At 57.6% G+C, this 18,226-nt stretch overlaps 1 protein-coding gene and 1 long non-coding RNA gene across 4 annotated transcripts in view; both read right to left on the reverse strand.

The window, feature by feature from the left end:
• The window catches only part of OTOF (otoferlin), a 92,677-nt gene extending 85,399 nt beyond the window's left edge, over positions 1-7,278 (reverse strand). The window contains exons 1-2 of the mRNA XM_086743325.1: positions 7,162-7,278; positions 1,046-1,104 (exon numbers count right to left, since the gene is read on the reverse strand). Of these exons, the coding sequence (XP_086599451.1) occupies positions 1,046-1,104; positions 7,162-7,240 (138 nt within the window). The 5' untranslated portion in view covers positions 7,241-7,278. The remainder of the gene's footprint in view (positions 1-1,045; positions 1,105-7,161) is intronic.
• An 8,094-nt stretch (positions 7,279-15,372) lies between these two features.
• Positions 15,373-17,182, reverse strand: LOC147601138 (uncharacterized). Of its 3 annotated transcripts, none has more exons than XR_015258146.1 (3): positions 16,810-17,182; positions 16,245-16,344; positions 15,373-16,140 (listed from the first exon to the last, which is right to left on the reverse strand). It is a non-coding gene; the product is annotated as an uncharacterized LOC147601138 (long non-coding RNA). The 3 variants fall into 3 exon arrangements; XR_015258147.1 differs by lacking the exon at positions 16,810-17,182 and adding an exon at positions 16,566-16,803; XR_015258145.1 differs by lacking the exon at positions 16,810-17,182 and having other exon boundaries at positions 16,245-16,803.
• Positions 17,183-18,226: the final 1,044 nt, after the last annotated feature.

The raw sequence follows: 18,226 nt of genomic DNA on the forward strand, positions 1-18,226 counted from the left end.
ACCCCGTGCAACACGGCGGGTACCGGTAGCAGATCCCACCCTGCCCCTTCATCCTCCCCGGCAGCTCAGGGGAGCCTGGGGTTGAGCTCTTCCCCTAAAACTTGGAGCCATGGACACAGAGGGGCAGGGAGGAGCTTCCGGCTGCGCAAGGGGGGAACACCACGGGATTTATCACCCCGCAAACACAGCCCGTGCCTGCAACCAGGATGGAACCTTATTTCCTAAAGGTGAAAAAGCTTTAGAAAGGGATAAACAACTTAAAGATCTTAATATTCCTCACAGCCTCTGGTATTCTCCAGTCCCTGGGGATGGGCTGTCTTCTGCAAGAGACGCAAAGCAATCAGAGGAAGCATCCGTTCCCTTCCGAAAGCCTATTTCCATTCTGAGTGCGGCTTCTTAGCAGCACCTCTACTCCCCACTTGTGTGGGTGAACTTACTTCAGCCATCGCAGGATATTGTCCTGGTAACTGATTCAGAAAAGGCTGCTTTACAGTTACACAGACCTTGGGTTTCCATTCCATCCCTCTCCCTTTCCGAGCCCAAAGCGGGGCGCTGAGGGCCGATACAGCATCCCATCAAAGCGGATCGACTGGCTCGTTACCCGGCGTGAGCCGAGGGATGCAGGTGGCTGGGGAGCCTGGCAGGCTGAGCACCAACAGCTGAGGCACCGGGGATTTGAAATAAGAATTTCACCCCCCTCCCGGGCAAGGAAAAGGAGAGCCAAGAGCCCAACGGGATTTGCCCTGTGGAGAAAAGCAATTTTCCCCGAAACCCCAGCACGAACGTGGATGATGACTTTTTTTTTTTTTAAATGGAAATGGTGTAGGGCTGTTCTCATGCCACAGGGCATCCGGTGTCCCCAGAACCAGCCAGATCATGGCCAAGAGACCCATTTGGTACGTGCCAGGAGAGACCCTGGAGCAGAAAACGAAGATGCCAACGCAATTAAAACTGGAGGAACGGGGATATTCAGCTGGACAAGGAGTCACGGCAAAGCAAACCGGGTGTGGGAGACGGAGCAGGGGGAGAACACGACTTCTCTTACCTCCTCAAACCTGGCCTCGTCCTCGCAGTTTTCAAGCACCCGGGTGTAGAAGGAGAGCCCTGGAGAGGGGAGAGGAAAAATGGGTTGGTTGCAGCCAGGCGAGGGGCAGCCGGGGCGGCAGAGAAGGGGTCGGGGTCCGCAGGGGTGGCCTCGGGGGGGAACAGTCTGCGGGCATCGCCTGGGATGGGGGAATGCACACAGGCACGAGCACGGGGGTGCAGAGGGGACACAGCCCGCGCAAGGGGGTAAATCCAGCTGCACCGGCACCAAACACCGCACCGGCCTGCTTGGAGCGCTGGTTCATAGGGATTTTTCTGGGATGCACTTATTTGGAGTGTTCAAGTCTTGTCCCATCTATTGGAGAGCAGAGGAAACAGAGCATGGGGATGGGGGTCACAGCGGTTTCGGCAGTGGCTTTACATTGGTTGAACTTAAGGGAGGGATTTTTTTTCACACCGAGGGTGGTGGGGCACTGACCCAGGTTGCCCAGAGAGGCGGTGGATGCCCCATCCCTGGAAACATTCCAGGCCAGGTTGGCCGGGGCTCTGAGCAACCTGATCTGGTTGGAGATGTCCCTGCTCCTGGCAGGGGGGTTGGGCTGGGTGGGCTTGGACGCTCCCTTCCCACCCAAACCCTTCTGGGATTCTATGAACACCTCAAGCTTTGGGGTACTGGGATGTGGGTCTACACACCCCAGAAATGTGCTCGAACCCCAAGGATGACATTTAGGACCAGTTATCCCAAGAAAACCACCCCAGCTCCTGCACGGAGCAGAGGAGCTGCACGTTCAAGTCCAACCCCACGGACGTAGCCGCGCGTACCCACCCCGACGGCAGCACATCCCTCCGCCGCCGCACCCCCAGATCTGTTGGGCGCTGCCCCGGGGCAGGGATTTGGGGAGGATGAGGAGCTCAGGCTGCTCCTCCTGCGCAGGCAAGGGAGCCTCGAAAGCCCCCGGCCGGCGGGGAGCAGCCAAGCACGTTGAATTATTATGGAAATAATCAGGTTTTCCCAGGGAGCCGCAGCTTTCAGCTGCTCCCGGCAGGATAAGCTTACCCCCCCCCCCCCCCGAATCGATATTCCTAGTTAATATCCACTTCATAACGCTGCGGGTGGGAAAACTTATTAAAATGCTAATATTTAATCACCAAGTGGCGCTGAGGCTTTCCCTTCCAGCAAGGAAAGCTCTCTCCCAGGTAACTAAAAACATCTCCGCGTGTGGGTCTGGATTGGGCCCAGCGTCGCACAGACCACCCGTGGTCAGGGAAGGGGGATGCTGGGTACCCCTCGGTGCTGCTGGGACGACTTCCACTTTATTTTACCACAGATATTTTACCACGTCCATGACATGGCTCTTGGCAGGGAGAGCCTCGTGCCTTTCCAGTTTAACGACTACAGGAGAGCCAGAGAATCATTCTGGCAGACTTTCTGCTGACCTGGGTAAAGCAAACCCAGAAGGCAACCCTGTATCCCAGAGCACCCTCCCAGTTTCCTGCTGCGAATCACTTCACCCACGGACGGGCAAGTTTCTTTGGGATGCAGGCACTGCAGTGAATTTATCTCATGCCGGGCAACTCTGCGTGAGGGTGGAGGAGACCCAGGAACCTTCCTGGCGCCCTCCCTGAACCCAGTACCGGTTCCCTCCCTGCTTTCCGTGGGGTGGGATAGGAACTGCTGTGGGACGCCCAGAGCTGGGGCTGTTCAGCCTGGAGAAGAGGAGGCTCCGGGGAGAGCTGAGAGCGGCTCCCAGTGCCCAAAGGGGGCTGCAGGGAAGGTGGGGAGAGACTCTTCAGCAGGGCCTGCTGGGACAGGACGAGGGGTGATGGTTTTAAACTGGAAGAGGGGAGATTTAGACTGGACATAAGGAAGAAATTTTTTACATTGCGAGTTATAGAACACTGTCCCAGGGTGCCCAGAGAGGCGGTGGATGCCCCATCCCTGGAAACATTCCAGGCCAGGTTGGCCGGGGCTCTGAGCAACCTGATGTGGTTGGAGATGTCCCTGCTCCTGGCAGGGGGGTTGGGCTGGGTGGCCTTGAACGCTCCCTCCCCACCCAAGGCCCTCTGTGGTTCTGTGATTCTAGGACCCCGCAGCCTCCTCGGTGATGGGACAGGCTCCCACGGTGTGAGCTCAAGGGGAGGTGCACAGCACCCTCACGTAGATACAGCACCAACAAAAAGAGGAGACGTGCACAGGTCAGGGGGTGAATCAGCAGTAAACGAGCACACGTAGGAAGCAGTGTCTGGGAGAAGACACTCCAAGGGGAACAATCTGCCACCTGAATTATTTCTCCAAAAGCACTTAAACCCACCGGTGCCCGGTGGGGCTCCAGGAGGCATCCGTGACGATCTCCCTCATTTACACCCTAACCCAGAGAGGAACCTCGCCAGGAAGCTCTTTATAACTCCATCTGTGATCAATCAGCCGAGGAGCTCTCTAACTGCACCCGGGCACAAGTCCCCTCCGCAAACGCAATGAGGCTGGGCTAAGAGTGAAGACTCGGCTACGGAGTCTCGGCTACAGCAAGCGACTCTGTAGGAGCCCAAATCCTGCTGGGGGATGGGAGCAGGCACCCCCAAAATGGGCAGGCTGAAGAAAATTCCCCATTTTTCTGCTCTTCCCCTGCAGCCAGGTTGATGAGGAAGCATTCGCAGAAAATCCTGAGTTCATCCCTAGTTGAGTTTCACCCCAAAATCACCCCCAGATCTCCCGTGAACAACTGGGAGGGTCATAAAGGCAAGGGATCTTCTTGGTTAACTGCGTCCCCACCCAAACCTCCCGGGGCAGGAGCATCCCCTGGGAGTTTGGGGAGTCAAATCCAGCGCCGTGGTGGGAGAAGAGCCCCTGCTGCCCAGGGGAGTGGATTTTGGCCACCCCGATGGGGCAGAGCCCACCTCTTCCCCTCCCCTTCCAGACTGGGAGTTGGATACCCTGGCACCTCTCCCTGGCTGCTCCCACAGGTCCAGAACCGGGAGCTCCTGTCCGTGCCTCAGTTTCCCCTGTCTGCAAAATGCAAACAGGGGAAGCTCCGGCTGCCGGGGGCTGCCGGATCGCTGGGAGAAGAGCAGCGTTGTTCTTCCATAGCCGTCCCACACGGCTGTCAGTCTCAGCCCTTCCTAGGAACGCTTTCATCAAGGCTGTGATGCATTCCTCTCCCACCTGAGCTGGAGCCGAGCAGCGTTTCAGAGCACTGCCCACCTGCAGAAACGCACGCAGTGGCCTGTCACGCCGCAGCTGAGCACTCTTTAACTTCTCTTCACGCAGTGATAGGTGTTTTTTTGTCTGAACGAGCAAACACCCACTCGGGGAGCTCTGCCCAAACCCCCAGGCTGTGCTGCTGGGGGGAGGGTGGGGAGGAGGCTGGATGGCAGCTTGACAAGCGAAGAGCATCCCACTCTGCAGCGCTGAGTAACTCCAGGAAAACCAGGGTGCTGAGGAGCATCAGCACAACACTCAACCTACCAGCTGCTGTGAGGAGCACCGAGGGATGCCAGGCTGGTGGGGGTCACCTCACTCCATGCTAAGGGGGTCTGAAGCTCTCTCTACAGTCGCTGGAGAAAGGCAGGAGACTCTTCCCTCCAGACACCTGGGCACCAAACCCAACCGCCCACACCAGGATGCTCCGTGGGGTCTGGCACTGAAGATCCTGGTCAATGTGCCTGGCCCCATCCCATCCCATCCCATCCACATCCCTATCCCCAACTCATCCCACCCCACCCTGTCCTATCCTATCCCATCCCATCCCATCCCATCCCATCCCATCCCATCCCATCCCATCCCATCCCCATCCCCATCCCCATCCCAGGGCAGGAGTGAGTGCAGGGCTTGGTAGCCCTGGGGCAATTTGGATGGGAAGACCCATGGCCAACCTGGATGGGTCATGGACAGCAGAGACGGTGCATCATCTTTTTAACCAAAGAGCAAAAACGCAGCCAAGGGTTTAGAGAGTCGGTCTGAGAGGATGAGGGAGCCAAGGGGACAGACAACGTAGCTTCACGGCAGCATCAAACTTACCATGGCAAGGCTCTGCTGCCCATTGTCCCCAAATTCTCGTGGGGCGAGGGGACAGCAAAGCATTGCCTGAGCCACAGAGACACCAAACAGCAGCAGAGCTCTGCCCCATCCCTGCGCCCGGTGCCCAGGGTGCTGGGACCCTTCACGGCCACCTCCAGTGTGGGGAGCAGACCCTGCCCAGGCACCCGCGGGACCCGGTCCTGGCTCACCCACGGCAATTAGCAACCTGGCACGGACCAATCCTCACAGGAATCTCGAAGTGCGCCAGGAAAAGACGGAGAGCGCGTGAGAGCTCCGTCCTTACTGCTCCCACTGTTGAGCTGCGGGGCCGGTCAGAAGGACCACCTCGCCCTGAGGACCGTGCTGCTTACGTACCCGCATGGTGCGAGAACTCTGCTCCCCTCTCCCAGAACAGCGTCCTGCCCCCAGGCGAGGTCCTGTCCCGCGTTCATGTCTCGTGTTAGCCGGCACCCCAGCCTCGGCGCGACCCGAACCCACCAGGGCAGACACAGGGCTGCCTCCGCTCATTCCCCTTCTGGGAGAAGGAATTTGGGTAAGACGGGGACAGGCTTTGGAGCTAAACACGCACCGAGCGGCGTGAAAAGGGAACGAGAGCAAATCCCTGTCCGAGGGACGGGTCGCTCCCTACCCCACCTTTGCCACCCTTTCAGCAACTGGGTGTCCCCGTCACGAGCTCCACGGCTGCCCGGGACGAGCCGCTACATCCACAGCCAGAGACCAAACCCCCCTCTCCACGCAGAAATTGACGGCGGCGAACTACCAGGAAAACAAAAACATCCCAACTCTGACCCAACCCATCCTCCAAGATGACACCAAATTTCTTCCGTCCACAGGAGCCCGGCTCCCCACGGCTCAGCACCGGGGAAGGATGCGTGGCTGCGACGCTGAGCGTTGTCCTCCCTGGATGGCTCTGGGGGGACGACGGGGATGGGAACGCGAGGGGCCTTGGAGAAAAGCCCTGGTGCGCCGTAAGTGTTTTGGCAAGGCAACTGGCAGGAGCATGAGAGGGACGCAGCGGGACGCAGTGCCCACCAGCACGGCTCCGGGGACGCGGGAGCGTCTCGCAGCGGGCATCATCCCCATTTCCCATTGGGACTGTGCGCCAGGCGCGCTCGGGACTGGGAATGTGGGTTCTGCTGGGGCTCAGCGGGATAAATCTGGATAAAACCTTATCCTCCCCAGATCCTCAGTGCCCAGGGAGGCGGTGGGATTTCAGCGGGGGCAGCTTGGAGCTGGGGCCACCTCGAGTCGGCTGGAGCCCTGACTTGATCCCAGGAACTTTACTGAGCTGCCCCTGCGGTGACGTCGGGAGGCAGGGATGGGGAAAAAGGGGGGAATTGTGCCATTTTGACGACGCTACAGCCATGAGGGCAGCGCAGGGAAGGCCGTTTCAGGCAGCGCTGGCTGGGAAGCGATGGAAACACCCGCTCCCCCGAGGAGCCGTGCGATTGTGGAGAGGAGGGATTGCTGTTCCCGATTCCCAGCGTTGGCCAACCATCCCACACCCGCTGGGCTCCCGCGCCGAGCCTGCCCCAAGCGCTTGGAGGGTTTGGAGAAGGTTTGGCCACTGCCGAGGGCGCGTGCCCCCGGAGAGTTTTGGCTCCTTTTCTCTGGAAATCTTCGGAGCCAGCACGGATCTGAGCAGAAAACCCAAACCCGCAGCATCCTGAGGAGAAACGTTGCGTCCTGGCGCAAGGCGAGTTCTCTGCGTGGCCCTTCCAGTGACACTTTTTTGGGTGGCACAGCTTGGCCACCAAACCCTTGGCCCTACGACAGGACCCCCGCTCCCCCCAGCTGGGGCAGGGTCCTGCTCCCGGGGTGGGGTGGGGGGGTGGGTTTGTCACCCTGGGGCTTCCCTCGGCCGAATCCCCCTCCCCAAAAGCTGCCCCTGGGGGAAGCAAGGTGGGGGCTGCACCTCTCAGGCCGGGTGCAGGGGGGACCCCAGGAGCGCGGTTCTGACGGGGGGGGGGGGGGACTCACAGCCCGGAAGGGGAGGGGGGAGCATCCCCCCTTCCCACCCCAAGCAGGATGGGGAAACTGAGGCAGGGGGACCCCCCCCCCAATGCCCCCCTCCCCCCTACCTCGGAAAGCCGCCTTGGCGATCCGGTCGGCTTTGCCGCGGAGGCCGGAGACGGTGCGGAGCTGCAGCAGCAGAGCCATGGGGCGCGGTGCGGGGCGCGGTGGGGGCCGCGGTGCGGGGCGCGGTGGGGGGCGCGGTGCGGGGCTGCGCTCCGGAGCGCGGGGCGGTGCGGGGCGGTGGGTTGCGCGGTGGGATGCGCGGTGTCCGGTGGGATGCGCGGTGCGGTGCGCGGTGCTGCGCTCTCAGCTGCGCTCCGAAGCGCGGTGCGGTGCGAGGAGCTGGGGGGAGGTTCCTCCCCCTAAAGCTGAATTATTCAGCAGTGGCACCGCCCTCCCCTCCTATTCCCCTCCCCTCCCTTCCATCCCCTCCCCCTTTTCCCCTCCCCGTGCAGGGACCCACCCCCCGCTCCGGTCGCAGGGTGGACGGGGAAACTGAGGCAGGACTCACCCCAGCACGGCTGGGTGGGCAGCATCTGCAAGCTGGGACAAGGGGGTGTGCCCCCCTCCCCAATATATTATGGGAGAGGAGAGGTGGGGGATGGCCAGGAAGACCCAAGCTCACCTCCCACCACCCAGGACCACCGAGGACCAGCCAGCGTGGGGATTTGCACTGTTGTCAGTGGCCCTGGGAACGTCATCCATGGTGGGCTATCATCAATGATGGACTGTCATCCATGGGTGGGCTATGGCCCACGTTACCCGGAGAGGTGGTGGATGCCCCATCCCTGGAAACATCCCAGGCCAGGTTGGCCGGGGCTCTGAGCAACCTGATCCGGTTGGAGATGTCCCTGCTCCTGGCAGGGGGGTTGGGCTGGGTGGCCTTGAACGCTCCCTCCCCACCCAAACCATCCTGTGATTCGATGACTCCGTAGACACAAGGGTCTTCGAGCCTCACATATCTGCCTTGCTTGCTTGAGCACTTCCAGGAAAAAATCCATCTATGGAGAAGCGTGAACCCAGGAGAGCTTTAGCATCATCGTCAGAGAGAGAGAAGCAAGGGTGAAACCTTCACAAATGGATAATAAAACACTGGAGCTGAGACATCTGTTTCCATCTACCGTGTCAGGTTCTGAGAGAGAGGCTGGATTGCTGTCCCCCTGCCAGCAGAAAAGATCGTTATGCTCATTCATAAGTGGATGAGAGTGAAGAAACTCACGGGGATTAACAGCGTGTGCCGTTTCTCATTAGGCTCATAATTAGCTGCTGGCAGCACGGCCCCGAGGCGAGGGTGCTGTAGGAAGAGGCGGGTTTGTGATAATAGCGAGAGGGGACGGTGCAGCCCTGCCCGAGGTGGTCCACACCGTGGGAATGAGAGTTTGAGCCCATGTAAGAGCTGAGGAGGTGAGACCACGCGTGAACCCGAGATGGGTTCACTACGTCTCGTACTGCTAAACCAGACTTTTTCCCTGGAAACATTCCAGGCCAGGTTGGCCAGGGCTCTGAGCAACCTGATGTGGTTGGAGATGTCCCTGCTCCTGGCAGGGGGGTTGGACTGGGTGGCCTTGAACGCTCCCTTCCCACCCAAACCCTTCTGTGATTCCATAACTAAGCATTTCTAGGAGGCACCTTCAGAGCAACCCTTAAAAGGGTTGCCCTTAAAAGCACAAGTGCCACAGAAGACACCTTCTACATCACGCAGTTAATTTTAAACCTCTTAATATCAGAAAGTAGATAACGAAGCCAAAAAATCCAGTGTAAGGGGAGCTGACTGAAGATATGCCGTGCAAGAGGCAGCAGGATGGGTCACTTAGAGCTTGATGGCCACCATGAAAACACCAGCTTGAAGGACCTGGTAAGGATTGTGACTTCTTTTTTTTTTTCCTGATTTTATTTGATATGAAATCCCTGGCTCTTGGGGAGTGGTAACACATTGCTTTACTCCCAGGTTTAAATAAAGAGACACGGCAAAGCGAGAAAGAAGAAAATAAGACCAAAGATGGGTCTTTAATGAGAAAGTAGTGCGAGAAACTTCGGTTGCTGGACACGAGCATCCTTTTAGGATGCCACCACCCAGCAAAATTGTTCTGCTTATGGCTGTGACACCTTCAGAGCTCTTCTGGTGGAAGATCTGCCCTTGCCCCCCTGGTGATTTATCCGCCCACCACACCCGTAAATTTGATAACGAAGACGAGCGGGAGCGGCATAGGAACCCAACTGCAACGAAGTCAACGAAATGCAAGGATCGTCGGAGTACGGAGCGTTAAAAACGTTCTCTCCTGCCAGCGATTAGCGGAGCGAGATGAGAACATGCCCTTCACAAAGCTTCACTTCAGTTTTCCACAGTCTCTGCAATTTTCCCATCGCTGCGCGTGAATAAGATCGCACGCCCACCTCTGAATCACTGGTGATTGCTCTTATTTACTACGGGTTTACACCAGCGGCGAGGGGGAAAGGACTGCTTGTACTGGCAGGATCAGGCCGTAACTGCACACCTCCCACAGCACCAGTATCCCATCAAAAATAAATCCAGTCGCACACTGGAGTGATACTCCTGTGATGATGCCACAGAACATTAAGTCCAACATTAACGACATTTTCTCATCTTAACTCTTTTGCTCTGGTTTTTTTTTTCCCCAGCTCTTCTCTTCCCACACTTGGAAAAATCATATCAGCCTCCTCACTCGTTAAACCACCAAAGTCCTTTATATTAATTACAGACAGTTGCTGTGGGGGTTTTTTTCACTTTTTTTTTTTTTTTTCCCCCTGTGTTGCCTGAGAGTTGGACAAACACATCGCACCTGGGGGCTGACGGTGGTAGGGTGGTGGTGCTGGCAGGACAATGTGGCAGCAGGTGGAGAGGGGAAGCGCAGAGCGGTTGCGCAGCTCTGGCTGGTGGGCTCCTTTCAGACGTAGAAAACGTCCCCGTGGGAGAGCCGGGACGCGTGGCAGCTGTGCGCGAGGACGGAGAGGATTTCGTCGTCCAGTGGTGATCTGGCTGAGAGAAACGTCACCTGCCCTTTCCCCTGCTCTGCTTTATTTGCTTTTCAAAGCCTGCAGTGCTCAGCTTGGCAGATTCTCTCGCTGAGTCCGCTCTCTGCCGTGGTCACCTGTGGCTACACCAGTCCTCTATCCCATCGGCAGCTGAAGTCCCAGATCCCACAGAACAGGAGCAGCAACTGAACCATCTTCTCCACCAGCATTGGCCTGGAGAGGAGCCCTGGCTGGGCGGCCAAGGGGCTGTTGCTGGAGACATGACAAAAAGGAGCAGAAAAGACTCTTTTCCTGTGATGTAGATGTTCCTCAGACCAAGTCCAGGACCTGTGGTCGCAGGCAGCAGGTGCCAGAGCCTCCTTGCCCCGAGGAACAGCAATGTGCATTTCCTCATTTCCCATTGGACTCACTTTTTTTTGGCCCTTCTCTTCCTTGTATGCATGCCCCCTTGCCCCAACAAGAAGAACTGAACCAGAGCCTTGCAGGGCGAGTAAGAAGAAGACCCTCTTGGAGGGCAAATATCCAGACCAAAACACCTTTCTGGAGCTTCTCCAGCCCTTTTCCCGGGGAGCTGTGAAACGCTTTACAAATATCACTGCCACCACAGCTCCCCAAGGAGCAGTCACACCAATTTAGCCCCACACGGAGGGAACTGAAGCCCCCGTTGATGAACCATCTCATGGAGCAGTGACCCTGTCCTGTAGGTGCATGGAGAGCATCCAAGAGATGTTTGCTGCAACTGGGGCCAAGGAACGAGCAGGAAAAGGGCTGGGAGGAACCCTTGTCCCCTGTCCTCTTTCATCACTTTGCTCACAGACCCCATCTTCCAGACCCCCGCTCTTCCTGACCTCGGCCCTGCCACCGCAGGTCTCCCTCCGTCTGCCGGCGTCCCTCCCCCTGCAGTCAAGTTTTATTTCCTTTTACAGAATTTCAGGGATGCAACTGTCACAAGCGAGGCTTTGCAGGATAAAGCTGCCTCGTAGCATCATCTGTAATTCTCAGCGCTGCAGCAGGCGGCTCTGCGCGTGCGTATTGGTCTCTGGGAAAAAAAAAAGGGGGAAAACGCTGCGGAGGCAGTTTCTGTGGACAAGCAGAAGGGCGAGCGAGCAAGGCTGGCTGAGAAAGGGGGAATGCCAAACCTGAGGCAAACCAGTAAGCTCTCCTGTGTGGTGCTTTCAAGGTGTCCTCATGAGATCTTCTGGACGGCGTGTCCTCCATCCACACCTCACAGGCATGAGCTCTGCACCCTTAGGGACTGCAGGTCCTTCTGTCATGGAATTGTGGAATTGTTGAGGTTGGAAAAGACCCTTAAGATCGTCGAGTCCAACCATAGACCCAACAATGCCAAGTCCATCACTAAAGCATGACTCTATACACCACATCTACACGTCTTTTAAACACCTCCAGGGCAGCCTGTTCCAGTGCTTGACATCGCTTTTCAGTGAATAGATTTTCCCTGATATCCCTTCTAAACCTCCCCCGATGCAACTTGAAGCCATTTCATGGAGTGATGTCTTCCGCCTGGAGCGATAACAAGACCCTCACTCATTTCCAGAGCAGATGAAACTTCTGCCTGGGGTTTCCTGGCAGGGCTGAGCCGGTTTGTGCTGGCTCTGTTATAGTCCTTGAATCTGCAGAGGAGACACCTGGACAAGGCTCCTGGGCCCTCACCCAAAAGCATCGTTTCCAAGCAGATAAAGAACATGTTGGAGAACCCAAAAAAGACAGCAGCTCCAAGCAGCCTGGCACAACGGTCCTCCTGGAAGCGAGCCAGTAAAAGCCTGAGAAGTTTCTGCCTCTCTGACTGCTGTTGGAAAGCCATGAGTGAACAACACGGGTCTCATGGCCAGGAGCCTTCAGCTAAGTTGCAGCCTCACCCTGGTCATGATTATCTTCTTGCTCCTTCTGTCTTCCCCTTTTTCCCTCCAGATGAATTTCTTAAGTGTAGTCCTCTCCCCTCATCTCAAGATGCTCTTCTCATCTCCTCTTGACGGACAGGACCTCTCGTCCCCGACCATGCTTGTCTGCAGCTCCTCAGACCAGGACGAGTGCAGTGGCACCTGGGGCTCCACATCATCCCATGTCCCATGTTGGGCTCCCCGAGTGTTTTCCTCCTTGAGGTGCCTCCAGCCCGGCCCCTCTCCCTCCACCACAGCCCGTCTCCTCTCCCTTAGCAGCTTCTTCGCCCCCATCAAGCCTCCCGCCAATTCCCATCTCCTCCAGTCGCACCAGCAGCCCATCTGTGCCGGAGGTCTGGTCCCCTTCTCCAGCCAGAAAATCAGTGGTTTTCAAAGAAAGCATTCCAGCAGGAGTGACTTTTGCCAAATCCATTTGGCCTTTTGCATCATTTTCCGTTTACTTTCTCATCTTCCCATTGCACCCTCCGAGACGGGTTGGAAAGCCGTGCGGATGGCGGGTGGCAAGCCCGCGGTGAGCCAGACAACCTTCTCGCTCCTCAAATGCCAGAGATGTCCTTGTTACTCCGCAGCCGCAGCAATGCAGCAGCTCTCAATGAGTGGAATTTTTTTTACTTTTTTTTTTTTTAATTCTGACACAGAGTTTTTCCCATTTTCTTGAATCCAGCGCAATCAGCAATCCGAGCTTTCCTCATCCGCCCGTGCCCAGAGAGGAGCCAGCTGTAAGGACAAGGCGGTGGGCTTCTGCGTGAGGTCTGCCATGCTCATGGCAAACTCCCAGTGATGGGTCCCACCCCTCCCAGTTTCTCCCCAGTCCCATGGTGGATGAATCCACGTGTCACTGGGAACGAAGGAAAATGGCAGGAGGGGCTCGGGCAGCTCGGCCGCTGAGCCGTGGGGGTCTCACTCATGGGGATGGCTCCTCCATTCCCGAGCAGATCCATCCTCCGGGCAAGCAATGCCACGTGGCTTTTGGAAGCACTGAAACTCGAGGCTGGGCAGCCTGGTGAGACCAACGGGCGAGAAAGCGGCTGGGAGACCTTCTCCAGAGCTGGCACTGCGGTGTCCTGGCGTGAGGAGCGTGCTGATAGCCCCTGCACTCCTGTTTTCTTTCCTTTTATTTTATTTTTTTTTTAAATTTGAAATATTAGATGCAAATCAGGAACGGTCCCTTCAATTCCCACGCCTCCCACCGCCCCTTACACACAGGGATCATTTTACAAGGATTATTTTAATGGAACATGCAGATCTCTGTGTGCAATTATTTTTTTTTATGTCAGGCAACTGAGCCTTCCCAAAGGCTTTCCAGGACAGGTCCTGGCTGCCCTCCTGGGGCAGGAGCAGAGCCCACTATTGCCCTCACACAAGGAGCTGGGGGAAAAAAAAAATTAAAAATCTAGGAATTGGAAACCTGGGGACATTTCTGGATCCCCTGCAGCAGGCTGGTCAAGGGCAGGGTTCTGTTCGATCCATGCACCCTTCATGGATCCTGCGCCCTGCCCCAAAAATACCGCACCTTTTGCAGGTCCTGCACCCTGCCCTGTGGTCCCTGCACCCTTCACGGATCCTGCATCCCTCCCCAAAACCCCTGCACCCTACATGGATCCTGCATCCCTCCCCAAAACTCCTGCACCCTACATGGATCCTGCATCCCTCCCCAAAACTCCTGCACCCTACATGGATCCTGCATCCCTCCCCAAAACCCCTGCATTCTGTACAGATCCTGTACATCGCCCCATGAAATTTGCACCCTTCATGAGTCCTGCACCCTGCCCAAAAAATCCTGCACCCTTCACAGATCCTGCATCCCATCCCAAAATCATCGCACCCTTCATGGGTCCTGTACCCTCTCCCAAAACCCTTGCACCCTTCACAGATCCTGCATCCCACTCCAAAACCCCTGCATTGGTCCCGCACCCTCCCCTGCCTGGGAAAGGCTTTCCCTCCCCCTGACAGCCCCCAAATGCCTCTCCCCTGGGTGGTCGACACCGAGTTTCGGCTCATCCTCCCCCTGCCCTCTCAGGGGATGTGACTTCGTCAGCCCCTTCCCATCATCACGTATTTTCTCCCCCCTTCTCTTGTTTTCTTCCACATCTCCTTTCGTTTCACGTGAGTGAAGACCGGCGCTGCAGCCAGGGCTGGGCCAAACCTCTGGGAGATGCCCTTCCCCGGGGAAGCCCTCGCCCTGGGTGGCCAGTGCCTCTTCCTGGCTGTTTTCCCCCAATTTGAAGCCAGCCCGGGTGCCAGGGCCTCGTGTCCCAGCACCCAAGGAGGTGCACCCGCACCCGCGGGCGCCTCGCCGGCTGGGTCACCCGCATGGCTGGTGTCCGTCCCTCTCACTACTGCTCTCCGAGATGCTGGAGAACGTTTCTCCCTTCCAGGCAGAGCTGTGTTTCTGCTTTGCTTGGTGGCCCGTTGATAGCAGAAGAGGCGAAGAGCATCATGTCACCAGCTGCACATCATCCCCGTTGTGTCTCCAGAGGCTCAGAGAAGAGAAATGCTCGTTATCAGGCTGTTAAACCGGAGATGAGTGGAGGGAACAGGCCGGCATGGCTCTCTCGTCCTGGCCTGTTGTGATGGGACGGGGGGTGATGGTTTTAAAATAGATGGAAGCAGATTCAGACTGGGCATAGGGAAGGAATTTTTTACAATTATGGTGGTGGAGCACTGTCCCAGGTTGCCCAGAGAGGCGGTGGATGCCCCATCCCTGGAAACATTCCAGGCCAGGTTGGCCGGGGCTCTGAGCAACCTGATGTGGTTGGAGATGTCCCTGCTCCTGGCAGGGGGTTGGGCTGGGTGGCCTTTGAAGGTCCCTTCCCACCCAAACCCTCCTGTGATTCAATGAATCCTGCTCTGCCAGCAGCAGCTCCCTGCCTGGGGCACCCCTAAAACACAAGGAAGGATGCTGAAAAGGGAAAATGAAAACCCAGGGGTCATGAAGGCACCGTTCCTCCATCACCAGGACCTCCTGAGCAGCAGTTGATCCTCCAACGCCCTGCTGTGCGTCACACGTGCTGCACCTCCTTCCCAGCTTCGCGCTGCCCTGGAAGGAAGAGGAGAGGTCTCCTCACCCGCTCGCTCTCAGTACCCATGTCTCCAGGACGCGGTGGCACCCAGTTCCCAGGGCTGGGGCAATGAAACTGAAGAGGTCGGGGGGCGAGCCAGCCCCACATCGGATCCTCCTTCTCCCCTTCACCCAAACCATCTGTCCTCGGAGAAACGAGAGCGGAGAAACCAGATGAACCTGAAAGGGAAGAAAGGGGTGGGCAGCGTGCCAGGCTTTGAGGCTTTTTTTTCCAGCTCAGAAATTCCAAGGGTTGGTTTTGGTTTGGTTTGTTTTTTTTTTTAAGCAAGCATCCTGCTGGCTGTGTGTTTGGAATTCTGGATGTTTATTTATTTCAATGCCCTGACAAAACCTGGAGCAGCATCCCGGGGGCTCCACGCCCCATCTCCGTCTGACCCTGGCACCTTCCTCACCACCAGCCTGGCAGAAGAGACCTGAGGGCTGCAAGTCTTCTACTTGAATATCAGACCAAAAAGGCATCACTTCAGCAACCAAACCTGTGAGGTGGCCATCTGAGATGGTTGCCCGCTGGCCACCCAACCTGTCACAAACAGGCGAGGTCTCCAAGTCGCCATGGCCATGAATTGATGGGGGAAGCCCAAGCCCGTCCCATAGCTACCTCCAGTCTCCCCATAACCAGGCTGGGCTGGGTACAGGGTTCCTCTCCGCCGAGCTAGTAGATCCATTTTTCAGATGACCAGGTCCCTCCAAAATACGGAGTCCCGGAGAGGGGAGGATAGGTCATAAAAATGGAACAGCAAAGATCACCCTTTTGTTAGTGCTCAAATAGTCATTCCTGAAAAAAAGACATCAATGAGTGAAGCCCCTGAGTATTCCTCATCCCTCCCGGACCTGTTGTCCTCGCTGATGGAGCAGAGGGTCGGAAAGGTGGAGCAGCAATCCTGGATGGCAGCAGGTAGGCATTGCTCCTCATCCAGCCCTCGGTGCGTCCCATGGGTGGGTTTCCTTGGGTGTATCCCTTGCCGTGCTCAGCACGCCCGACGGCCCAGGTTCACAGTTTCCATACCGACAACCACGTCAGGGTCGCTGGGACCTCACAGGTCCCCTCCCTAAAGCATCAGAACAACTTTTTTTTTTTTTTTTGCAAGTGTTTGTCATCTTCAGACTATCCGCAGAAATCAGACTCGCAGGGGAGATGCCGCACGTAACCCACCTCTCTGGCAACGTTACTCGTTTTCACCTCCTGGATCACCGTGCCATAAACAATGTAATCCACGACGTCCCGTGGGACACTGGTCCGGTTCAGCAGCCCCCTCAAGGGAAGAGCACGACACACAGAGTTCGCACCGTGTACGCAACAACCCTGTCACAGCCCTCAAGCGTCCTCTTCCCACCAGCCTGGCTGGAGAACAGGGCAACGACGGGGCCGCCCCTACTTCAGAAGGAATCTTGTGTGCACAAGTACTCGATGAGTGTAACCGACCACACGCTGCAAATAATCGTGGCGATAGCATCGCTATAAATGATTACGTACTTTCATGAAAGCCTTCCTCCATCAGTAACTCCTCTTCTGCAGCACACCGAAACCCCCTCAACGTCCAGGACACAGCCCTCACGCGCCGAATTACCCTGTCTCGGCTAAACACGATATTCCGATCTGCCGTGACCCCGCATCCAACCTCATGAGCTTCCCCTGGGCCTTGAAATCCCCCTCCCCTTCGCCATAAAGCCTTCCCCTTTCTCAGCAGCACTTCGCCCTGCTCCTCGGCAAAACAAACCCTCTGCTCCCGACGCGGAGCTAACGACCTCCGGCTTTTTTAAACCGCAGCTGAACGGACAGGCAAGACGACAGAATTAGCTCGTTACTCCCGTTGCCGGTTAGTTTTCTCTGGACCGCCCAGACTCTAAGCACATCTCAAGGGAAGCTACGATTGTCTGTCACGTTCCCGTGAGTCTGGCCGGGCACGGAGCAGCCGCAGGGCAGGAGCAACACGGCCCGGAGCTCAACGTGGAGAGAGGGAGTCCCCGGGCTGGTCGCGCTCCCACGGCGACGCCAACCTGCCCGCGCCCGGAGCTCCCTCCGCCACGGCCCCTTCGCAGCGGGGACGACCCCCACCGTGAATCAGCTCAGGGTCCGAGGGGGAGGAGAGAGGGGGGCAAAGCATTTGATCCCGCTGCACGGCCCACCCGGGGAGCAGCGTGGGGAGGGGGCCCCGCACGAAGCTGAGCACCCACTGCGCTGCCCCGGACCTCACCGCACCCCACAGTGCGGCGCGGGGGTCGGGGTGGGGGGGTCACGCATCCCCCGCCCCACGGCACCGGGCCCCACTGACGCGTGGATCAAACTCTACAACTCAGAAAGAGTTTTAAAGCAGGCACGTTTATTCGGCGCCGGGTGCGTGGGGGATCGCTCCTCCAACAGCACGCACACCGAGGGCACATTTTACCCAAAATTTATCCGGTGCAGGTACACACATCCACAGGATTGCACAATACAGACACACGTGTGCGGGGATATTAAAAACCACCTGCGTTAGCATTTCAGATCTGTCTCTGGTGGTCGTTTACTTCTTCAGGGGTCTGATCTTCCTCGAGATGAGCTTCAGTCGTTCACCCACGCTGTCCTTTCGCTTGGGGATTTCAGCAGTTTCCGACTTCTGACCGAATTTGGGGTGGAACTGACATTCCGTCCTTTGCCAGACGTACCGGTCCTTGACACGTACCAGTCCCTGATGGGCTTCAGTGAGTCTCAGGATTGTGAGGCAGTCTCTAGCAGACAGTCAGTCTCCTAAATCCAGCGATATTTAGCAGACCGTTAATTCCCTGCATCACCACTGCGGCTGCCCCCAGCCCCACGGGACCGCACCCCACGCCCCCCCACCCCCACTCCACGGGGCCAGGACCCACGGCACCGCCCGCCTCCCCCCCACGGCACCGGGCCCCACTGCAGCCCCCCACCCCCCCTAACCCCAGGTCTCCCCGCAGCCCCCCCCTCCCCGTCCCCAAACCCCGAGACCCCACGGCGCCAGGCCCCGACGCCGCCCCCACCCCGAGCTCCGGGCGCCCGGCAGCACCCAACCCCCGCGGCCCGCTCGGGGCACCGGTACCTTGTACTTGCTGAAGCCGGCCAGCTGCTCGGCGGTCACGTACTCCATGGCGGCGGCGGCGACCCCCGCGCCCCAGCCCCGGCCCCGG

Source organism: Chlamydotis macqueenii, chromosome 3 (assembly GCF_036417535.1).
Source record: "Chlamydotis macqueenii isolate bChlMac1 chromosome 3, bChlMac1.mat, whole genome shotgun sequence".
NCBI lineage: Eukaryota > Metazoa > Chordata > Aves > Otidiformes > Otididae > Chlamydotis > Chlamydotis macqueenii.